The sequence below is a fragment of the Paramormyrops kingsleyae genome, chromosome 12 (genome assembly GCF_048594095.1).
Source record: "Paramormyrops kingsleyae isolate MSU_618 chromosome 12, PKINGS_0.4, whole genome shotgun sequence".
Taxonomy (NCBI): Eukaryota; Metazoa; Chordata; class Actinopteri; order Osteoglossiformes; family Mormyridae; genus Paramormyrops; species Paramormyrops kingsleyae.
The window spans coordinates 8,944,304-8,966,306 of record NC_132808.1 but is presented as its reverse complement, the minus strand read 5'-3'; the positions used below and the strand labels follow the sequence as shown (position 1 = coordinate 8,966,306).

At 41.5% G+C, this 22,003-nt stretch overlaps 1 protein-coding gene across 1 annotated transcript; it reads right to left on the bottom strand.

Annotated features, from left to right (window-relative positions):
- Positions 1-733: 733 nt before the first annotated feature.
- Positions 734-4,371, bottom strand: LOC111839596 (uncharacterized). Its single transcript, XM_072698034.1, has 2 exons — positions 4,082-4,371; positions 734-2,281 (listed from the first exon to the last, which is right to left on the bottom strand). The coding sequence occupies exons 1-2, from the start codon at positions 4,367-4,369 to the stop codon at positions 734-736; spliced, it is 1,836 nt and encodes a 611-aa protein (XP_072554135.1). The 5' UTR covers positions 4,370-4,371.
- Between the last annotated feature and the right edge of the window lie 17,632 nt (positions 4,372-22,003).

The window sequence follows — 22,003 nt, the reverse complement described above, 5'->3', positions numbered from 1 at the left end:
ATTCAGAAACTAAAGAGGGAAACTAGGAACTGACAAAGAAACAAGGAAAACAGAATCCAACAATTTATAAAAACAGGTAAAACACAACCAAAGCACAAAGCAAGAAACCAAACAGAAAACAAACCACAAAATCACAGGAACTAGAAAAACTGATGAAACCAATGAAAAACTAGGGAACAAAATACAAAAACAGACGAGGCGGGATTTAAACACACAACAGAGGAGTTAATTAACAGCTAGACGGTCAGCTCATTGAGCCATGCAGCAAGTCTAGGAACAGGGGAAACACTAAAGACTTGGACAATGGGGGAAGACAGGAAAGACTGGGACAAACAGGTGCTGAATCTGACATATACAGTACAGAACTCTCTCCAATGGAAGGGATTCTGATGTTTTAGCCTAACGTTCAAGATGGTACAGCAAAGAAAAATATCATGTATAAAGGGATAACTGAACAATGAAAACCATGCATTTTACACTCCACAAAGAAACAATGAAAAAAACATAAAGAAATTTGAAAAAAAATACATTGTGACGTTGCAGAAGTTGAAAGGTTTATTTCTTGTAGATAGATTATTTTTATTAAGTAACATTCAGATGCACGTATACAGTATATATCTGTGCAAAAGTGAAACGTGTAATTCAGCATAGCAAAGCATAGGAATTCTAAGCCACCTTCCATTCTATAGTCAAAAATGACAAAAAAAAAAAAAGATGACAAACTCTTTAAATTTCACTCTCCCACACAGCAGTAATCCCAATTGCCATCTGTTGTGCTGCACCATAAGTAGTCATTACCATAGTGTCCACAGGGGTGATCAGGCTTGCAAGTTTTGCCATCTACAGCTGAAAAGCGATCATTATGAGTGCAGCAGTACTCCCAGTTGTTATTATAATCAGGGTAGCACCAGTAGTAATTTTTACCATATTTGCCACAAGCATGATTGATTCGACATTTTTTGCCAGTTGTGGTTATACTGTCAGGCAGAGGCGGACTGCAGTAATCCGTGGACCCCAATGCTTTCTTACACCAGTAGTGGTCTTGTCCATATGTGGCACAGGGATGATCATCTTTGCATTTCTCACCTCCAGCAGTGATGAGTGAGTACTGGGGTGAGCACTGTATGTAGGACTGCCCTGAGTAACACCAGTAGTCCTTGAGCTTCTTCTGGTACAGGCAGGGAGAGGTACAATAGGGAATTAATCCACTTTCTGTGTCACAGCAACGCAGGCCTCTCCAATAATCTGCTGTGGTAATCTCCTCAGCAATTGATATCTCTGGGATGACCAGACATTTACCATGCTTGGACCCCGATTCACATACACAGTACACAGGAGACACTGGGCTCTTACAGTGAGTCCCATCAGCTGCAGTCTTTGATCCAATCTCTGAATTCTCCAGGACCTGCTGACATTCAACATCCGATCTTGTAACCTTAGTCAACAGACACGCTGACTCAGTTACATACTTCAGGTTTTCCAACTCTTTGAAAAAAGAGGGTGCATTATCAAAGGATCTCATTATGAGCATGTTATTGCCCTTTGTTCTCTTTGTTGGATGGTCACGTGGCTGAAGGTCTGTGCTACTGGGCTGTTTTTGGAAACTGTCCAACACATCAGGGGGTATCTGGAGTCTTCGGCTCACAGACAGTTGAATTTGTTTATATAGCTTATTTGCAGCTTTCTGTGATCGCTGATTATCAGAGAAACAGTCATCATCAAATATCTGAACTGCCTGAGGAAACAGGTCTCTGAGTATAGAATTCACTTCCTGAACAGACATTACTCTTATGTTACTCTCTGGCTGGTTCTCTCCTATGTAGGCAAGGGAAAATGAGTTATGATCATCAGTCAGGTGTTTGTAACAGAGAGCCGTCCAGACATGAGTGGGAACCGTCACTCTGTCAAGGTCACGTTCTTCATCTTCATCGAATTCCCCTTTTTTCGGTATTCTGTAACTTGGAGTCGGAATAGTACCTGTGACAATGTAGGCTGTTGCTTTGTTTCTATCAGCATGGAGCTTTTCTTGTATAATATCCCGCAACTCTGTCTCCCACTCTTTCCAGTGTACACGGTTAAAACAGGCATCCATTGGTGCAGCGTTAGTCAGTGTAAACGTTGCCACACGACGATCACCCACATGGAAACTGTAGGGGTTTAGGTGCCCACGGTCATATCCTGTGTCCTTGTAGTCGTCATTGATGGCTTGGTTTACCTTTATAACACTAATATTGAATTCTGATTCTGAGCTCATCATTTCATAGTTATTGAATCCAGATATCTATAAAGGAAACAAGACACCAGTTATTCCAATTTATCCATCTATCCATTTGCACAATTTGAAGGTACCAGTAATTAATAGTGACCACACTTCTGACACAGTTCTGACTATTTTATTGATTAGTTCAGCTGTTTTTTTACTGTTTTGCAATAACTTGTTAGACAGCAAGGTGGCTTTGACTCAGCATTGAAATATGGAAAAAATGTTCATTATTGTCACATTTTCCGGGTCAACTTTATATAGAACCCAGGTAGAAAACGCCTTTGAAACTAGCCCTTCACTGATGTACAGTAGCATTGCCAGATTCATTTTGGTCACACATGCAGTAAAAATGTCTGTTAAATGTAGTGTCATTTTAATTTAGGGCTAGCTAATAAAGTTATTCAGTTGCTAACCTAGTAAACGAGCTTATGCAACAAAATATTTTGAGTACAGAAAACCGGTATTTACCATGGTTAACATTAAAATGGATGTTAAAAATAGTAAATCTTAATGCCAAAATCAAAGTAAGTCAAAGTCAAATTTGTGCAATGTCAAGTAAACGTTTTAAAATAATGTTTATTATTTTGTCAAAAAATTAATCACGAAATTGGGGCAATAAAACATTAGGTAACAGAGAAACAGCATACATAGCATTATAAAATAGCATTATAAAAGCCTCTAGTGTAGTGCAGTGTGGTACCTGAGGTTGACTACAACCTTCTCAAGTCAGTGAGCAACATCATATAAGTAGTTTATAGCCACTGTTTGTGCTGCCAGATTAATCACTGCAAGAATCAAATAATCTTTATTGAAGAATACAGTGAAAACTATGGAGGGTGTTTTGTGGTAATAGTCAATAAATTAATATGTCATTTAAATTATTATTCATTGATATGTCATTTAAATGATAATTTAAATTATAATTTGAATTATACCAGCAACCATTAACATTATCTGTCAAAGTGACCCATTTTGCCTAAAAGTTGGATTCAGTCATTTCCACTAATTTGACTTAATTCAAAAATTAATTTTTGGAGTAGTAACTCAGTTCTTTTGAGTGTACTTAGATTTTTAAGTTGGGCTGATATAATTCAGGTTTGTTGCAGTAATTCATTTCCTGTGAGTTCATGATCACTACAAAAACAATGAATCAGTCCAAATAATTACGTTCCTTTAAAATTTTACCACAAAATCACATTAAATATTAATTTAACAGTCTTGTCTGTAATCATTTAACTGATTACTCAACCCACACATAACCAACATACAGTCGGCGTGGACGTTGTGTGACGTGGGCGGAGTCTGCATGTGGGAAAACAAACTGCAATATTGTGAAAAAAAGTGCAAAAAAACAGACACGTTTTTTGACGGATTTTTTTTTGCAGTGTTTGTATATATGTATATACTGTATACTGTATATTACATATACATATACATATATATACATATATATACACACATATATATATACACACACACACACACACACATATATATATATATATATATATATATGTATGTATGTATGTATTAGTTTTCTGGTGCGATAAATATAACGGTCTCATGTCATTTATATATATATATATATATGTGTGTGTGTGTGTACAAACATAAAATTTACATGACATATTTACTTATTGAATATCGACACAAACTCACAAAACACCTACGGAAAACTGGATTTGATAATATTAATTACTGACCTAATTACTGAACTTTTAGTCTACAGTGTCACAGACACAAGGATGATTACATCACAGCAAGTGTTCTAATCAATGTCCCAATATGACACCTTAATTAAAAAGTAATAAATCTTACCTGTGGCTCTATGAACCATTGGGCTTTTCTTGCTTGTGTATTGCCAGTTCTATGCTTAAATATGTATGCACTGTACAAGGGGATTCTGTGGTATTCTGAGTAAAGCGTAGCAAAAAAAGGGTTAGGGTGATTTCCATATTTTTGGCAAATTTTCTGAGCGTTCTCATCCATCCCTGTTGGCTCTTTTCCCTTATAGAAAAACTCACTACAGTTCTGAAAGCTTTGCACCACTTCTGCCTGAGCACTGAGTGCCCCCAGCAGACAGGTGAGCAGACAGAGAAGCACCATGATTTTCAGTTGAACTATCAGGAACACATTCGGTTTAAATACACAAATCCTCAGTGATACTTTTTGTGGGAGTGTCTGATATTAAGCCCTGAGTGTCACATGAGCAGAGGCTGAGCAAAGGGGTGGCTAAAGGGCCAACCTACTGTCTACCACAACATTATTATTATTATCATTGTCAGTATTATTATTATTATTATTATTGTTGTTGTTGTTGTTGTTGTTGCGATCGACATACAATGCCAAATTAAATGACCTGGCAATCTGGCAGTGATGTACACCTACTTTTTGTTTATGAATAGCCAAGGTCAGAAAGGTGGCAGTGTGGCAAATATCTAAGCGTATGTGGAGGAAAATATGTCTAGATTTCCATTGAGAGATATATAAAGAAAGCATTTTTACATATCAAACAAGTACCTGCAAGGCACACCCAGTCCACTTTTCCATAATAATTACAGAGAACAGCGGTAACCCTAAAATTCTGTTTTCAACCATTCACAATCTAGTTAATTCTACAATAGAGATGTTTGGTGTTGCTGCTAAATGTGAAGAACTAAAATTACTGGTTGCGGCCCAAATAAATGAATTTGAAACTATATGTGTAGATTGTTTAAACAATGTGGTATCACAGTTAAAATCATCAACATGTTCACTCGACCTTATCCCTACTGTAGTGTTTAAGCAAATACTGTCAGGGTCAGTGCCCGTCTGGTCCTGTCCTGTCCTGTGTGCCTTTCCCCTGTTTACTGTTAGCCACCCTGTTCAGTGTTACGCTTGTGTGTTTTTCCTGTTCTCCTGCGTGGCTGTATGGGCTGCGTCTGTGGCTTGGAGGCTGGTGTCTTTTGTCGTGAGTTTGAGTCCAGCCTCATCTTCTGGCATCTTGTTTAATTTGTTGGTTATATTTTCCTAATGTCTGGCATTGTTTGTTTCTTTGTTTGTTTATGTTTTTGCTTTGGACTGTCCAGCCCATGCCCTGTTTAATCATTTTCAGTTGTCTTCCCTGTCTGTCCTAGTGTAGTTAGCCTCGATGTCTGTTAATATTTCCTTAGCCTCCAGTGCTTGTTCATTGTTACACCCAGGTCAAACACGGGTACAAGCCAGTTAATTAAGAGCCGGGTTTCGGGAAAAGCGACCACGACGCCATATTCCTGATCCCGGAATACAAACAAAGGCTCATTCAGAAAACGGTAAAGTGGTGGACCGACCAATCTGAAGCTGAGCTGCAGGACACGCTGGATGACGTGGACTGGGACATGTTCTGGCTCAGCTCAGCGGACATCAGTGAATTTACGGAAGTCACCATCAGCTTCATCAGCACCAGATCATTCCCTCAGCCACCATTCAGACCTTTTCCAATCAGAAATGGTGGAAGCAGTAAATACACATACTGCTGCCTACAATGAAGCACTCAGCACCGGTGATATGGGATGGCACGTAGTCAAAGAGGCGAAACGCAGGTACCGAAAGGGGGTAGAGTCCCACTTCCAGCTCAACGACTCCCGCCGCTTGTGGCACAGTCTGCGCACCATTGGGGGCTATAAAAGTAAAAGCTCCATTGCTCCGAGCGCAGTCTCCATGTCGGCTGACGGACTTAACACGTTATACGCGCGGTTTGATGCAAACAGCAAGCCGTCCACCGACAGCCTGCTAGCGCAGTGCGGCAACATCAGTGGTGAACTCCCAGTGTCCGTGACGTGTGTGTTGCCCTGCGGCAAGTAAACACCAGGAAAGCTGAGGGACTGGATGGCATCTTCAAACGTGTACTGCGGTGCTGATGTGCTCACCCACATTTTCAGCGAGTGTCTGGTTCAGTCTGTCGTACCTCCGTGTTTTAAAAAATCCACAATCGTTCCGGTTCCAAAGAATAACATGCCCTCCAGCCTCAATGACTCACCCTGTGGCCTTAACATCTCTTGTCATGAAGATGTTTGAGAGACTTCTTAAGAATTTCATCTGCTCTTCCATCCCCAACTCCATGGATCTACTGTAATTTGCCTACTGCATCAACAGATCCGCCGAGGACGCCATCTCTCATGTTTAACACACTACCCTGACTCGTGTAGATGGAAAGAGAGGGAATTATGTGAGAATGCTGTTTATAGACTACAGCTCAGCATTCAACACCATAGTCCCCCTCAGACTGTTCAGCATGCTGAGGAATCTGGGACTGAGTGACCAGCTGAGCAGATGGATTCTGGATTTTCTTACAGGAAGACCCCAGGTGGAGAGAGTTGACAACTGTTTGTCCAGCGCAATCACCCTCAACACGGGAGCCCCGCAACGCTGTGTTTTGAGCCCACTGCTGTACACCCTCTACACTTACAACTGCGTAACCACACTCAGCTCAAGTTCCTTCATGAAATTTGCTGATGACACAGTAGTGCTTGGCCTCATCTCCAACAATGATGAGTCAGCCTACTTGAAGGAAGTAGAGAACCTGGAAAAGTGGTGCCAGGATAAGAGCCTCTAACTGAACGTCATCAAAATGGGGGGTCATAGCTGGGGGGGTCACAGCGCAGTCTCAGCCAATGTCCACTGTCCCTGGGGCTGGTGGTTAATGGCTTTGGGGTAGTTTGGTGTAGTTTTGAACTGGTTTAAAACATACATAACAGGCAGAAGTTTTCAGATCAAATTAGGTGCTGGGGGGGGAGTTAGCATGATTCCAATGACTCCTGATTGACCTAAATCTTTTAGAATAGAATACAATCCTTTTACTTACTTATAAAACACTAAATAATAATAATAATGATAATACATTTTATTTATATAGCGGTGTTACATGAACTTAAAGATGCTTACAGAGAAAGTACACAAAAAACACATTATGCATATGGAAGGTTAAATACCTTAGCAAAAAGAAAGGTTTTTAGCTTGGTTTTAAAATCTGAAACAGAGGTCGATAAACAGATAGCAGTAGGGAGTGAGTTCCAAAGGCGGGGAGCTGAACGGGAGAATGCACGGTCACCATAGCGATGTAATTTGGAAGGGGGGATGAGGAGAGAACCAGTAGAGGAAGATCTAAGACTGAGGGGAGGCTGGTAGGGTAGAAGCAAATCACTAAGGTATGATGGGCCTTGGTTATTAAGAGCCTTGAATGTCAGGAGCAGCATTTTAAAGTGGATGCACTCTTTTATAGGGAGCCAGTGCAGGCTCTGCAGAATGGGTGTGATGTGTTGGTAGGAATGAGTGTGAGTCAGGAGACGGGCAGCAGAGTTCTGAACTATCTGAAGTTTATGGAGAGATTTAGCGGAGATACCAGCGAGTAGTGACTTACAGTAGTCAAGACAGCTAGAGATAAAAACATGAATGAGGGACTCGGCAGCAGAGTTTGAAAGGTATGGCCTGATACGGGCAATGTTACGGAGGTGAAAGTAAGCTGTTTTTACTATGGCATGAAGGTGTGCATCAAATGAGAGGGTTGGGTCAAAGGTGACACCAAGGTTTCGAACCAGAGGAGATGGAGAGATGGTAGTGTGGTCCAATTTGAGGGTTATCGGGCTGATTTTGCTAAGTGTGGATTTTGTCCCAAAGACAATTAATTCAGTCTTATCACTATTGATTTTTAGAAAATTATGGCTCATCCATAATTTGATTTTAGAGAGGCAGGATTCTATATGTGTAAGTGGGAGGGTGTTTATGGAGCTGGAACTAACATAGATCTGGGTGTTGTCGGTGCAAAGGTGGAAATTTAGGTTAAAGCGGTGAATGATCTGGCCTAGGGGGTGAATGATGAAGAGCAGTGGCCCCAGAACCGAGCCCTGGGGAACGCCACGTGTGACAGCTGATATGTCTGATGTCTGACCGGATAGGGCAATGAAATGTTTTCTGTCTGTGAGATAGGAGATAAACCAGTTAAGCACTTCCCCACATGAACTACCACCTTCATATATTACTGGCCTTTTATACTCCCACTAGAAGTCTGTGATCTACCAGTTCTAGACTTCTGTCTATTCTGAAGGTGAATCATAAATATAAAGTGAAGGAAAAAATTATTTGATTTATTTAGGGAAATAAGTATCTGATCCCTTGGAACACATGCTTTAGTGCTTGGTGGAGTAACCATTGCTTGCAAGCCCAGCTGTCAGATATTTCTTTTAATTGGTCACCAGGTTTGCATGCAGGTCAGCAGGAGTTTTCATCCACCCTCTTTGCAGACCTCCTCCAAATCTTTATGTTTTTTAGGTTGTCACTTGGAAACACAAAGCTTGAGTTCCCTCCATAGGTTTTCTATGGGATTAGGGCACTCCATGATCTTGATGTGCTTCTTCTTGAAGGGATGGTGTTCCTGGGGTTACAGTCAGCATTCTTTTCCCTCCAAACACAGCATGTAGAGTTGATGCCAAACAGCTCAATTTTGGTCTCATCTGACCACATGACATTTTTCTAAGCCTTATTGGAATTATTCAGGTGTTCACTGGCATACTTCAGAAGGGCCTGAACATGGGGGTCCTTTGCCAGCACTGCAGGATTTCAACAATGTGTTACCGATGATTTTCTGGGTGACTGTGGTCCCTGCTGCTTTGAGATCATTAAGGAGCTCCCCCCATATAGTTCTGGGGTTAGCCATCACCATTCTTAAGATCTGTGATGTCACATGTGGTGAGATCTTCCTTGGGGCCCCAGACCAAGGGTGACAGTTATTTTGTCTTTCTTCCATTTGCAAATAATCACACCAAAAGTTGTCAATTTCTCACCAAGCTGCTTGCAGATGGTCATGTAGCCCATTCTACCTTTGTGAAGGTCAACATTCTTGGGATCGTCTCTGATGTCCTTAGCCAGCTCTTTGGTATTTACCATGGTGATAAGGCTGAAGATGTAGACAGGTTAAGGCCCAAGAATACTATTTAAAAGTAATGCCATTAAATGAGAATGCTGGCTTTGTATCGGTTAATATTTAATTAAGTACTACTTGTGTTGTGTTAGTGCACATGTACTTGACCTAGTTTCTTGCTGGCTTGTAGAACATTAAATAATTATTTCTCTAGATAAATGTCACATTGATTTGTACTCGCATAATGCTTTTTTCTTGTTTGTTTTGTTGAAACATATATCTTCTGATGTTAAAATAAACTTACCAGTGAAATTATGTGACTTCTCATTTCTTTATAAATAGGTGAACATAGGAATTCAACAGGGGCTCAAATAATTATTTCCCTCACTGTAGTGGTGAGGCAGATACACACTGTCAGAAGATATTAGTACAGCTGAATGAGAAACACTCCGTCTATGTTTCAAAGATTGATTAATACCGTGATATATGCATGGTTTGTCTGGTTGTGAAGCTTATCTTGATGGTGTGGTTTGTTACAGTACATCTTGGTCGGAACACCTTTGTCAGATACGTGAGCTTTTCAACCGCCTTTCTGCTGCTAATCTTACCATTAATTTGGTGAAGTGTGAATTTGGGAAAGCAACAGTGACCTACTTCGGTAGAATTGTAGGAGGAGGACAGGTGCGCCCCCTAGATGCAAAAATATCTGCTATCTGCAATTTTCCTGCCCCTGTAGATCGTTGTGAGTTGCGACGATTTTTAGGAATGGTGGGCTATTATCGGGCATTTTGTAAGAATTATTCCTAGGTGGTAGCCCCCTTTGACTGATCTGCTTAGCCCAAAGAAGCCTTTTTTGTGGTTTGTGCTTTGTAAAAAGGCATTTGAGAATGTTAAGGCGTTGTTGACTTTTGCTCCAGTTTTAGCTGCGCCTGATTTTGTGGAGCCATTTTTGCTTGCTGTGGATGCCAGTAAAGTCGGTGTGGGAGCTGTGCTCTTACAGTTTGGTGTGGAAAACATCCATCACCCCATTTGCTTCTTTTCTAAGAAGTTTAATGAACATCAACAGCGGTATTCCACCATAGAGAAAGAGACACTGGCTCTTGTCTTGGCAGTTCAGCACTTTGAGGTATATTTAGGTGCTTCCCATAAGATTGTGGTGTACAGTGATCACGATCCTTTAAAATTTTTGGATCACATGAGAAACACCAACCATCGGTTGAGGCGGTGAAGCTTGATCTTGCAATCATTTCATTTAGAAATCAAGCATATCAGAGGCACGGACAACATCATCGCTGACGCATTATCCAGAGTGTTTTTTTTTTGCGTTTACAGTACAATTGTTTGTATCGTCATACTTTGTATATAGCTTTTTCCCTATTGTCCCTTACAGCAATGCTGTTGAAAATTGTTGAAATGTTGCACTCACTTTTTCTCTTTTACAGGGGAAAGTACGGTGGCCGAGAGAGCTCAACGCGCTGCAACTTCAAGAAAACACATGCAAACATAAAAAAAACACAACAAATTTAGAAAACGTCTCCATCAGTTTGACAACACAGGCGCTGCAAATACGGAAACGCGCAGCAAACACACGAACGCGCAGCAAACACAAAAAACGCGCTGCAAACACAAAAAACGTGCTGCAAACACAAAAAACACGGTGCAAATACAAAAAACGTGCTGCAAACACAAAAAAAGCGCTGCAAATAGCAGGCACCACAACGGAAATGTTTCAGGGGGACCTCAAAAAGTGACGAACCCATCTGGGAGCTGATTATTTGTTCATATTACCTCTGGGCACAGCCTGGCATGACACCAGTGGCCTGTACTACAAAGCGGGGTTACTGGCTTATCGGGGTAACTTGTCGGATTTAAGGTAGTCTGGGCAAAATGTAAGTGAACGAATATGAAGTCCATTTAAACTGTGGTACAGTACCTTAAATCCGACAAGTTACCCCGATAAGCCAGTAACCCCATTTCGTAGTACAGGCCACCGGTCCTCACCTGCAGGTTCAGGGGCATTCTCCACGACAAAACTAACATTTCGTCCACATGAGCTACAAAATTTGTGCAAAGTTGGCCGCTGAAAGCCACAGAACGGACAATACATTTTGATATGGAAAAAAAAAAATAAAAAAAATAACAATGTTACCGATTTTAGCATGCTTTATTTGTATTCCGTTGTTCATTATTATTAAGGGGTCTGAATAAATTGTAAAATATATTTTTTTCCATCAATCTATAATGAATTTTGACCTGATTTTAACCATTAATGAAGCACTGCAGAATTTTGTCATTTATTTGCATATATTTATTTAGATATTTATTGGCAATTAAATTAATAACGTTCCACAGTTAAGTGTGTGATTCGTCAGATTAGTCTAATAATATCCAAAAGACCAATGAATCGTATGATCAGGTTGTTAAAATAAAAAAACAACTTTTTGTTCACGCACAACACCTCTGCTCTGACCAAAAGCCACTGAACAAATAATAATCCCAGATGGGTTCGTCGCTTTTTGAGGTCCCCCTGAAACATTTCCGTTGTGGTGCCTGCTATTTGCAGCGCTTTTTTTGTGTTTGCAGCACGTTTTTTGTATTTGCACCGTGTTTTTTGTGTTTGCAGCACGTTTTTTGTGTTTGCAGCGCGTTTTTTGTGTTTGCTGCGCGTTCGTGTGTTTGCAGCGCGTTTCCGTATTTGCAGCGCCTGTGTTGTCAAACTGATGGAGACGTTTTCTTAATTTGTTGTGTTTTTTTCATGTTTGCATGTGTTTTCTTGAAGTTGCATGTGTTTTCTCTGAAGCGTGTTGAGCTCTCTCGGCCACCATAGGGGGAATGTGCATGGGCATTGGGAATCATGGGTGTTTTTGTTTTTTTTTGTTATGGAGACTGGAGTCACCATTTTAGCGTGGGGGTGTTACGTCCCTCTTTGGCCTTGTGGTGGCACTATTTCCTGTTTTACTTTGGGTAAGGCTGCATTTTGGGTTCTTTCAGTCTGCAGGTGGTGTTGGTTTGTTTCTCCGATTGATTACAGGTGAGACCTGCTGGATGGGTGGAGTTTTCCCTACCAGAGCTCTGGGTCCACCTGCATCAGGGAGAGAGATTCTTGGGAAGTCCATGCCATGTTGAGTGTTTCTGCTGCTGAGAGCCTGTTTGTTTGGCTAAATAAGATATGCTGCTCTCTCACTTATTTTCTTTGGACCTTTAATTTTATGTTTTTTTTTTGTTGTAAATAAAAACCCTAGATTATTGAGCCAGCTTGTTGGGTCTTTTATGTTGCGGTCATTGACTTGGTCGTAACAGTTGTACAAGCTGCATTCAGTGCAAAATTCCTTCAAAATCCTTCCATTGCACCCGATGCACCCGAAACATATAATTGCTGCAGCCGACGGTCTGACTTCCTGTGTTTTCTCTTATTCACCGGTATCGCTCCGTATCCCAAGTGTGCCCTTCCCAATTGGCATTGCCATCTAGTGGCGTAAATAAAAATTGCATGTACTATTCCCACCTGGCTACATTTACAATACAAAACTCTCCATAGAATACACTACACAGGACAAAGGATGTTCCAAATGGGCCTTATACACTCAAACTAATGCACCCACTGCTCAGGCAACATTGTGGAGAACTACATGCATACATATGGTCCTGCACACCGGTGCAGAAGTTCTGGCAGAGGATATGTGAAGATCTATCAATATGGTTTAATTGTTATACCCCAACCTCACCCACATTGTGCATTTTAGGTGATACAAATGAATTAGATATGGAAGAAAATAAGGCGCACATAATCCTTACTGCCTTAGGAATTGCAAAGTAAACTAACTTCATGAACTGGAAATCAAAAAATAATTAATGTATTACTCAGTATAGAAATTTAATTCTAGATCACATAAGCCTAGAGATTGGCCTGCATGTTCTCCTGCACGTCTTTTTGTCTCTGTGTGTGGGTGTCGGTGTATGTTGTGGGGATGTGTGTATGGTCTATGTGCATGGCTGAGAGGTGTGTCTGCGGGGTGTCTGTGTGGCCGGTGTGGGTCTGGGTCCAGGGCTAGCTGCTCCTTCCTGGGCGCGGCTGCCTCCATGAAAACACACGCAAACAACACATACACACAACACATACACACAACACACGCACACAACACACGCAAACAACACATACACACAACACATACCAGCACACCTCGCCTACACAGATGAACATGCATGAACATGTGCTTACACACACCCCTCCAAGCACACACAACAATTTTGTATGTTTGTATATTTGTTTTATTTTATTTATTCTTTACTTTTGTTTGCGTTTATGTATTTATCCATGTTTGCATTTCTTGATCTTTTGCCTTTTCTTCTCTCCTTTACTGATGCAGCAGTTGACGGCCTGTTATGTGCTTCCTACTCTACTCCTGTATTTCTTAGCTTATCTCTCTCACTTTCTCCTACTTTTCTTTTATTTCTCTCTTTTTTTCCTCCATATGTCCCTCCTCTTTGGTCAGCTCAGCCACTGCAATATTTTACATGTGCTAAAAAATAAAATAAATAAATGAAATTAAAAGAAATTGACCAACATGAGGGGCCTATACAGAGTTTATAGAGCTCCTGGTGGTAAAGCAAACATGTTTGGCACAGCAGTGCATTCAGACCATGATTCTGCTTGCTAAGGCTGCCGGACAGGACAAAAAAAGAGTAATATTTCAACGGCAATTTCAACTTCAAAATTAGGATTTATTTATTTTGTAACTGGTATTCAAAAAGCTATTCTGTTCTATTCTATTATTAAAATATCAAGGTTTTTTTTTCCTGGCTGCTGTCTCAGGAGTTCTTAGTACAAGGCAGCATCCCTAATCTGGAGAAGTAAAAGAGAGGGTCCACAAAGCTACCAAGAACTAAGAAGGTGAAAGCCATAGAGAACAAATGACATTGATACTTTTGATCTATTATGAGGTTAAATGAAGTTACGACTATCATGGGGAGATAGTTGAACATCATCATCATCTGAAACACTAAGACTGTCCGGAAAGCTCTCCTCTTCATGAGGTTCATCTCTTCCTGTTCCCCCTCACCAGGACGAGGCTTCCTCAGAATTCTGAGTATGGAGATGCTGCAGAATGAATCTATAGTAAGGACTGGTACAAAAATGGCAGTATTTCCGAAGGGTATCGTATAAAAAATGCTGAGAGTACAGAACAAGAGGGTAATGAACCAGGCAGTGAGCAGAAGTTCCAGTCTGTATTTCAGCTGTTTGAACTTTAAGAAGATGACTGGGTGGACCACTGCCAGGTAACGGTCTACACAAATGCAGCAGCGGAACAAGGGCCTGGAAACCTGGACGAGTTCAAAACAAAAATCAAGGGCAGGCATGAAAAAAGGAATGTCCGATTGTAAGTGATGTAGCAGTGAGAAAAATATGCATGGACAGATGATGAGTTCTGAAAAGGCTAAGTTAAAAGCCAGTATGTCTGAGGTCACATGCCCCCCAATTCCTTTGAATAAGAGCCATACCACTCTAGCATTGAGCAGTAGTCCGAGTATAACATCTCCAACTATTGATGCATCACAAAGAAAATCAAAAACATTGTCATTATTGCAGAGATTCTCTGGGATTTTAAAGAATGCAGTTGTATTTTCCACAGAGAAATTCATTTTCAGAATATTAATATTTCAATTAAAAAAAACTTGAAGGGCAAAAATTAATGTGCTTGATTGCGTAGCTTTTTGTAGGTCTTCTACAGTTCTGAAAATAGTGAAAAAAAGAGACAGTGTCACATTGCAGCCAGGCATGGGTGCAGGGAGACCAGGGTGCATATGCAGAGCCATTGGGGGTTTTATTGAGGACACACAAGGTGGATTCATGCAACTGAGGGAACATGGAGACCAACCCCACCCACAAACCTAAACACAACTACATGCAACTACACAGATGAATGACATGAGGATAATGAGATAAGGAGTGCTAAACCATAGATGATGTATGGATACAACAGGCAGGGTAATTAACCAAATAACTTAATAGGGTGAGGTAATCAAGGAGACATAAATGAGGGACACATGGAAGGTAAACACCAAGCCCCAGCTAGTACTCCAGACTCAGAGAGAACATGGCAGTGACAGTGGTAACACTTTCTATGAATGTCATGTCTTTATGAATCTATGAATGCATTCATAACACATTATATTCATAGGGCATTATAAGCATAGCTATAAAAAATTATATATAAAAAAAAAAAACATAGCATATTATAGCCATGTTCATTACGCATTATGAATGACTTATGAAGCTCTCATCTATAATGCACTATAGATACCTTTATAATGCAATACAAAGCATCCTTAATTCTTATACCTACCAATATTATGCATTATGAAGATATTTATAGACACTTGGAGCTTATGAAGTAATATAATCAACACTGTAATGCCATATGACTGTCAATAGAAGATGCTGTAATGCTTTATTCTTGTACCAATTATTATAATGCATTATGAAGCTCTATATAATGTGTTATTGATGACAGTTAAAGTGTTAACAAAAGAAATCCATGTTAAGTCTTAGTGTGTTACTCTTAATGTCCAATAATGTTCCAAAAGAATGTTCTGTTAAATTGTGTTCTGAGCACATACACTGATGATACAAAACATTATGCCCAACCCCCATGTGACATGAATACCATTGACTATCTTGTAAAAACAGCACATGTGAAGGTCTGGGATTTCGTAGATGGTAAGCCAACATCAGGGGTGCCCAACTCCAGTCCTAGAGGACCAGAGCTCTGCACATTTTTGGGTTTCCTCTCATTTAACACACCTGATTCAACTCCTTGTGCTAATTGTCATACAGCTCTTGAGCTGAATCATTTATGGTGGAACAGGGAAAGAACTAAGCTACACAGGGCTCCGGCCCCCCAGGACTGGAGTTGGGCACCCCTGATCTAGGACAACAATCTGGGAGTTAAGTATGAATTGATTTCAGTCCAGTAATCAAAGTACCTCTCACCTGAAAAGAGCTTTTGCCTTCTTAGGATTTGGGTGCTGGTGAACCTGTGCAAAGGTTACATTCTATTTGGTAAACTTTGGTTCTTTTTAAATGTACTTATTTAGTTACTAAAGTAGTTGTCTTGATATAAAACAGAAACAGAAATCACATTTTCAGAAAAATAAATTTAACATTCATCCAAAGAGACCTACACTATGGAAGGAATTCCTTTTTTCATATATACACACATACACACACATACATAAAACTTTAACTTCTATTGCACATTTAAAAATTTTCATATTATATGTTATTCTGAGAAAACCTCAAATGAATCCAGACCTGTGGAGGGTTGAAGTTGGACTTTGTAATGAAGACAGCAATCTGCCAAAACATAAAAAGCAGGATACAGTTTATAAAAGGCTTATCAATATCACCTGACCTGCTAAGGACAAGACTCGGACATGTCAAGCCGACCTATACTAACAATTAGCTAAGGTTATTAGTTTATCTAATGTCATAATAAATTGTCAAAATCTGCCTCATAACAACAGGGATTCAGATCCTAGAAAGGAATTTATCTTGTTCTAAAGAATGCCATATAGAGTTGTTTTTCTATATAGAAGTTGAATAATTATTGTAAGAGCATAGATTTATTACTAAAGGCACCTGGGTTCTTTAGGCAGTACAGAGCATAACTATTAAGAAACGTTTTGATAATATGAAAATAACTGTATGATCATATTCTGTTTGCTTTAATAAATAGACATTGTAAATGAACCTGTGAACAACAAAAGCATTCAAACCTTGACTGATGAGTCTTCTTGGGAGATGGTGAGGTTGTGGCTGTCTGATTGCCTGGACAACAGATGATTGATTGTACACCAGAAACCACAGCTGATTTATAAAGCCTTATCATGTGTCACTTATGAAAATGTATGATTCAATTACATGTGAAGATCTCAGAAAAACAAATCATCAGGCAAATGCCAACAGTGGTTAAACCAGATACACACTATGATATATTTAATGCATTTTGCGCTGGATGTCATGGGATGGAATTGACACACAAGCACATTTCTCTGAAATATATTTAGAACAAAACTGTGCTAAACATTCCAGGGTCTGAAGTGAGATTGCGAACTGGAAAGGAAACAATAGTTTTACCTTCTTACAGATTCTTTAAAGTAAACAGGCCTTTCTTTGTTTTTCCAGAATCTGAATGGGACCCATTAAACTGGAGCAGTTACAATGTGCAAATAGGGTATAAGACGAAACAATGTATGTCACTATACTTACTGAGTATTTACTGTGAGTAAATGGACCAAATGTTATCATTTATTCTCTATAATACTTTATCCCATCCCAAGCACAGGGCATGAGTCAGGGGACATCTGGACAGGAGGCCAGTCCAATACTGGGCACACATTCACACAGACAGCTGCAGACTATACTAATATACCCGAACCCCATTTGTTGGGTGATAGAAGGTAGGCAGCACAAGCACAGAACAAACAAATACACACCGATAAAATCAGCAAGTAGCACCAATAAAGTTTAAAAATAACAATACCTGTACATGTAGCCATTTCTCCCTTTTATTTTGGACACGGACACTAGGGGTGAGGGACTGGGCACTGTGCTGTCATAGGCGGGTCCCAAAGGGGAGCCCGTAGTACCATACTTCTTTCTGGACATTGAGCTGGCAGGAGTGCAAGTATTGCATGACCCAATGAGACCTGTTAGCCACTGTGCAGCCATGCAAGCACTTCTATCCATATCTCTGTGGCTGCTGGTTCCATTTGCAGAAGGACCATCCGTCTCTGGTGTGGCTCTTAAGCTTTCGCAGCCCTGAGGGACAGCTGGCCTACTAGTTAAAGATGCTGGCGAAGTATGACTTCAAAGTCCAGCAAGCTCCAGGAAGCTGCACGGAAATGCAGATGCTCAATCTTGCTGGCCCTGCACTGCTGAGAGCTACCACCGTTGCTGCTGGGTGGAAGAGCAAGACCAGCTCACTATAGCAGTAGCTGCAACCTGCACAGCACCAGGCAACCAGGTCCACCAGGACTTTGATTGCCAGCAGCTCACTGCAGAGCAGGGCAGCAACCCCATGCTGACCAAGGTAAGGGAGTGGCTGGGCAAGGGCAGGCAACTGGACTGGGAGGCAATGTCAGCCTCCAGCATGGAAAGTAAGGCCTACCACTGGACTTCCTGACCATCCACGAGTTGGCCAGGAAGCATCAAGACACAGCCGTGGCCAAGCAAAAGAAGGCTTCCAGCCTTCCAGGATTCTGATTGGGTCTACAGTCTCATCCAGAAGATGGGGCAGTCAACTAAGCTCGACAGCCAGTGGAGGTGCCCTGGGGAGGTCCTGGAATAGATCTTCAAAGCAGTATATGGGTGCAGATGCCAGAGTGGCTCAGGACTCTCATGCTGCACTGCGATTGCTTGGTTCCATACCAGTGCCTGGCCCACTCAGACCAGGCATGGATGAGACCAGTGATGAGTACCCTGGCAGCAGGGACTGACCGGTACAGTGGTGGACTTGGAGGGCTTGCTGCTGCCCAGAGTGCTTCCGCGACATTGTGGGGGTATCAGGACAGGTAATTTCCTAGGTGGGGGGGCAATGTAGCACCGGAAGCACTGGAGGTACTCATCAGGCAGCACAACAGGTTGGACTGGTGCCAACCTTGTAAATAGTTCCCTATAGCCGTTCCATATTGTACCTTAATTGCACTGTAAGTAATGTCACATGTAGTGTTAAATGTTAATCGTTGTGAATAGTGTACAGTATGTGTGCCCACCGTGTTTGTTAGGAGTAAGCGGGTTGATGAGCACTGTGGGCCGTGTGTCTGTGTGTTGTCAGTGCAAATGGTAGGGATGCAATTAAAATCACCTTGTGGTTGAACCCAGAACTGTTCTCAGTCTGTCAATTGTGCCAGTGACATGGCTCACCTATACTAACCTATACAATATGCTTTATGTGCATTTTCAGACTCACTTTAATACCAGTTGCAGACAGATTTTATAAGGTGACCCAACAGTTTTGATGCAGCTTTGCTGAAAGAATATCAGAATGTTTAAACTGCTGTTTCCATATTTTTTAAATAGAATTGCAGTACAGGCAATGCAGAAATCTAAGCCTATAGTTATTTCTATACCCTTAAGCCAAAGCACTATGCACTGGAAATAGTGAACATAGAATTGGGACAATTATTATTTGCATCTGATATTCGACTAATGTAATAGTAAAGAGGCATGGAATTATGAAAAATTTACATTGCAAGACAACCTGCCGGGTTGAAAGGAAACAGAGAATGAGATGGAATTACAGAGGATCCATTTGCATTGAGTCACATGTTATACATAGTATGAGACTGAATCATACTGCAGTCAAATGAAGCATGAAAGCTCCAGGATTATGTATCATTAAAACCTTGAATGGGCACCAGCTCCACCTGCAGGAAAGTATTCAAGACCCCCGACTGGCTGAGCTCAAGGGAGTGCAGAGAATGTTGTACAGTATATCTAGAATGTAGCTCCAATATGCTACACGTAGTATGTTATATGGTAGTCATTATAGTTATTCTTATGTGGAAAATGCATACACTTCATTTAGGTACTGTAGTTTCCCCGATGGACTTGTAATTTGTGAGCCATGACAGCCATAGACCCCAAAGGGGGGCGAGGGGGGCACACCTTTTGGTGGGTTGGGAATGGAATTTCCCTAAAGCTTAGGGTTTTTGGCCTCCTTAGATGAGTCCCACACACAGGATAGTATCATGTGAGTATTGAGCAATGCGGCCAGATGCTGGGTGACAGGTGGACACACTGATGCCAAGGTAGATCAATAGAGGTGGAGAAATATGTTTCTTGAATGTTTAAGTATGGCTTGCTGGTGTTTTGTGACCAATTAGGACTTATAGGGAACTGGGTGTTATAGTATATTAACCTGCTGCTTATTGTGTGTGGTGTGTTTGCACCAGAGTGTGACTGGAGCCGTCTGCTGGACTGCTTAATAAAGGAGAAACTTGCACCATCTGCAAGGTCCGTAGTTTAATCCAAGTAGTTCAACCAGAAAAATGATAAGATAATTTCTTCCACACTCACCAGCGGTGTAAACAGCTGCTGTATTTATTTGCTGTTGTAAATACTTGTGCTGTGTCTCCAGTGTATGTAAGTGTGTTTATGTGAGTGTGCCCTGTGGCCTGTACTACGAAGCGGGGTTACTGGCTTCTCGGGATAACTTGTCAGATTTAAGGTACCACAGTTTAAATGGACTTCATATTCGCTCACTTACATTTTGCCCAGACTACCTTAAATCCAGCAAGTTACCCCGATAAGCCAGTAACCCCGCTTCGTAGTACAGGCCACTGATCTATGCTGGTTACTCACATGTTTCCCTGCCCTCTATAAATAGTTACCATGTGTGATCCTTACAGTCCAACTTCACACCTCATTGTGTTTCCATGCATGTCGGACTGTGGTCTTTTTAAGGTTTAAAATACAAGAGCACATTCTCAGTTCTCTCGTTTCTGCTACTGCGATGCCTGGGTCTGATGTGCAGTGCGGGATATACAAAGTATATTACCGTTAGCCAGGGTTCAAGTGACATCTACTTTATCAAAATGCATAGTAGGCAAATCAATCAGGCAAAACATCTGATCGACTAAAAAATAATGATTTAAATTAAATTGAGTAAAAATATGTTCAAAGGAAGTAGTGTGGCCTCACAGTCCTAAGCTGTAATGCATGTACCTTCACTTCGGCAAGAGCAGCACAGACAGAGACCCCCTCATCTTTATGTACTGGAACTGACTGACACTGAATGCATGTTTCCAGTTGGACTGTGAAACACCCGGTGTTGAATTCTGATTAGTCCCATATATTCTTACACATACTTCATAATACTCTACATACACTAGGTCAGTGGTCCCCAACAGAACTACCTGACCAGGACACCAGCCTATTTGGTATCCATTCTATGCTTAATGGGGTAGATGTGTGGGTTTATAGTGGCGCTGTAGCGTATAAACTTGATCGGACAACACATATGATTGCAATATAATTTTATCAGCAATGCGTTGTAAACATACAATCCATGCTAGTAATTATACTAACATTTACTCCATACAGTATCTATAGAAGAGAATATAATTATTAATCGCTCTAAGTTGCATGCTGGGATGGGGTGCCATTTTATGAGATAGATGTTCTGTTTACCTGTGCTCGTGAGAAGTCTACAGCTGGAGTCACCCTTTTTAGGCCCCATCACTCTCAGGCCCCATCACTCTCAGACCCGTCACTCTCAGACCCCGTCGCTCTCAGACCCGTCACTCTCAGACCCGTCACTCTCAGGCCCCGTCACTCTCAGACCCCGTCACTCTCAGGCCCGTCACTCTCAGACCCGTCACTCTCAGGCCCCGTCACTCTCAGACCCGCCGCTCTCAGACCCGCCGCTCTCAGACCCCGTCACTCTCAGACCCCGTCACTCTCAGACCCCGTCACTCTCAGACCCGTCACTCTCAGGCCCCGTCACTCTCAGACCCGTCACTCTCAGGCCCCGTCACTCTCAGACCCGCCGCTCTCAGACCCGTCGCTCTCAGGCCCCGTCACTCTCAGACCCCGTCACTCTCAGGCCCCGTCACTCTCAGACCCGTCACTCTCAGGCCCCGTCACTCTCAGACCCGTCACTCTCAGGCCCCGTCACTCTCAGGCCCCGTCGCTCTCAGACCCGTCGCTCTCAGGCTCCTTCACTCTCAGGCCCCGTCACTCTCAGGCCCCGTCACTGTCAAGCCCAGTCGCTCTCAGGCCCCTTCTGGTTGGCATGACGCATGCGCAGAGAAGTAAGTAACATGTTCTTTTTCTGTTTCATGAGTTTTCAAAGTTATGTGTT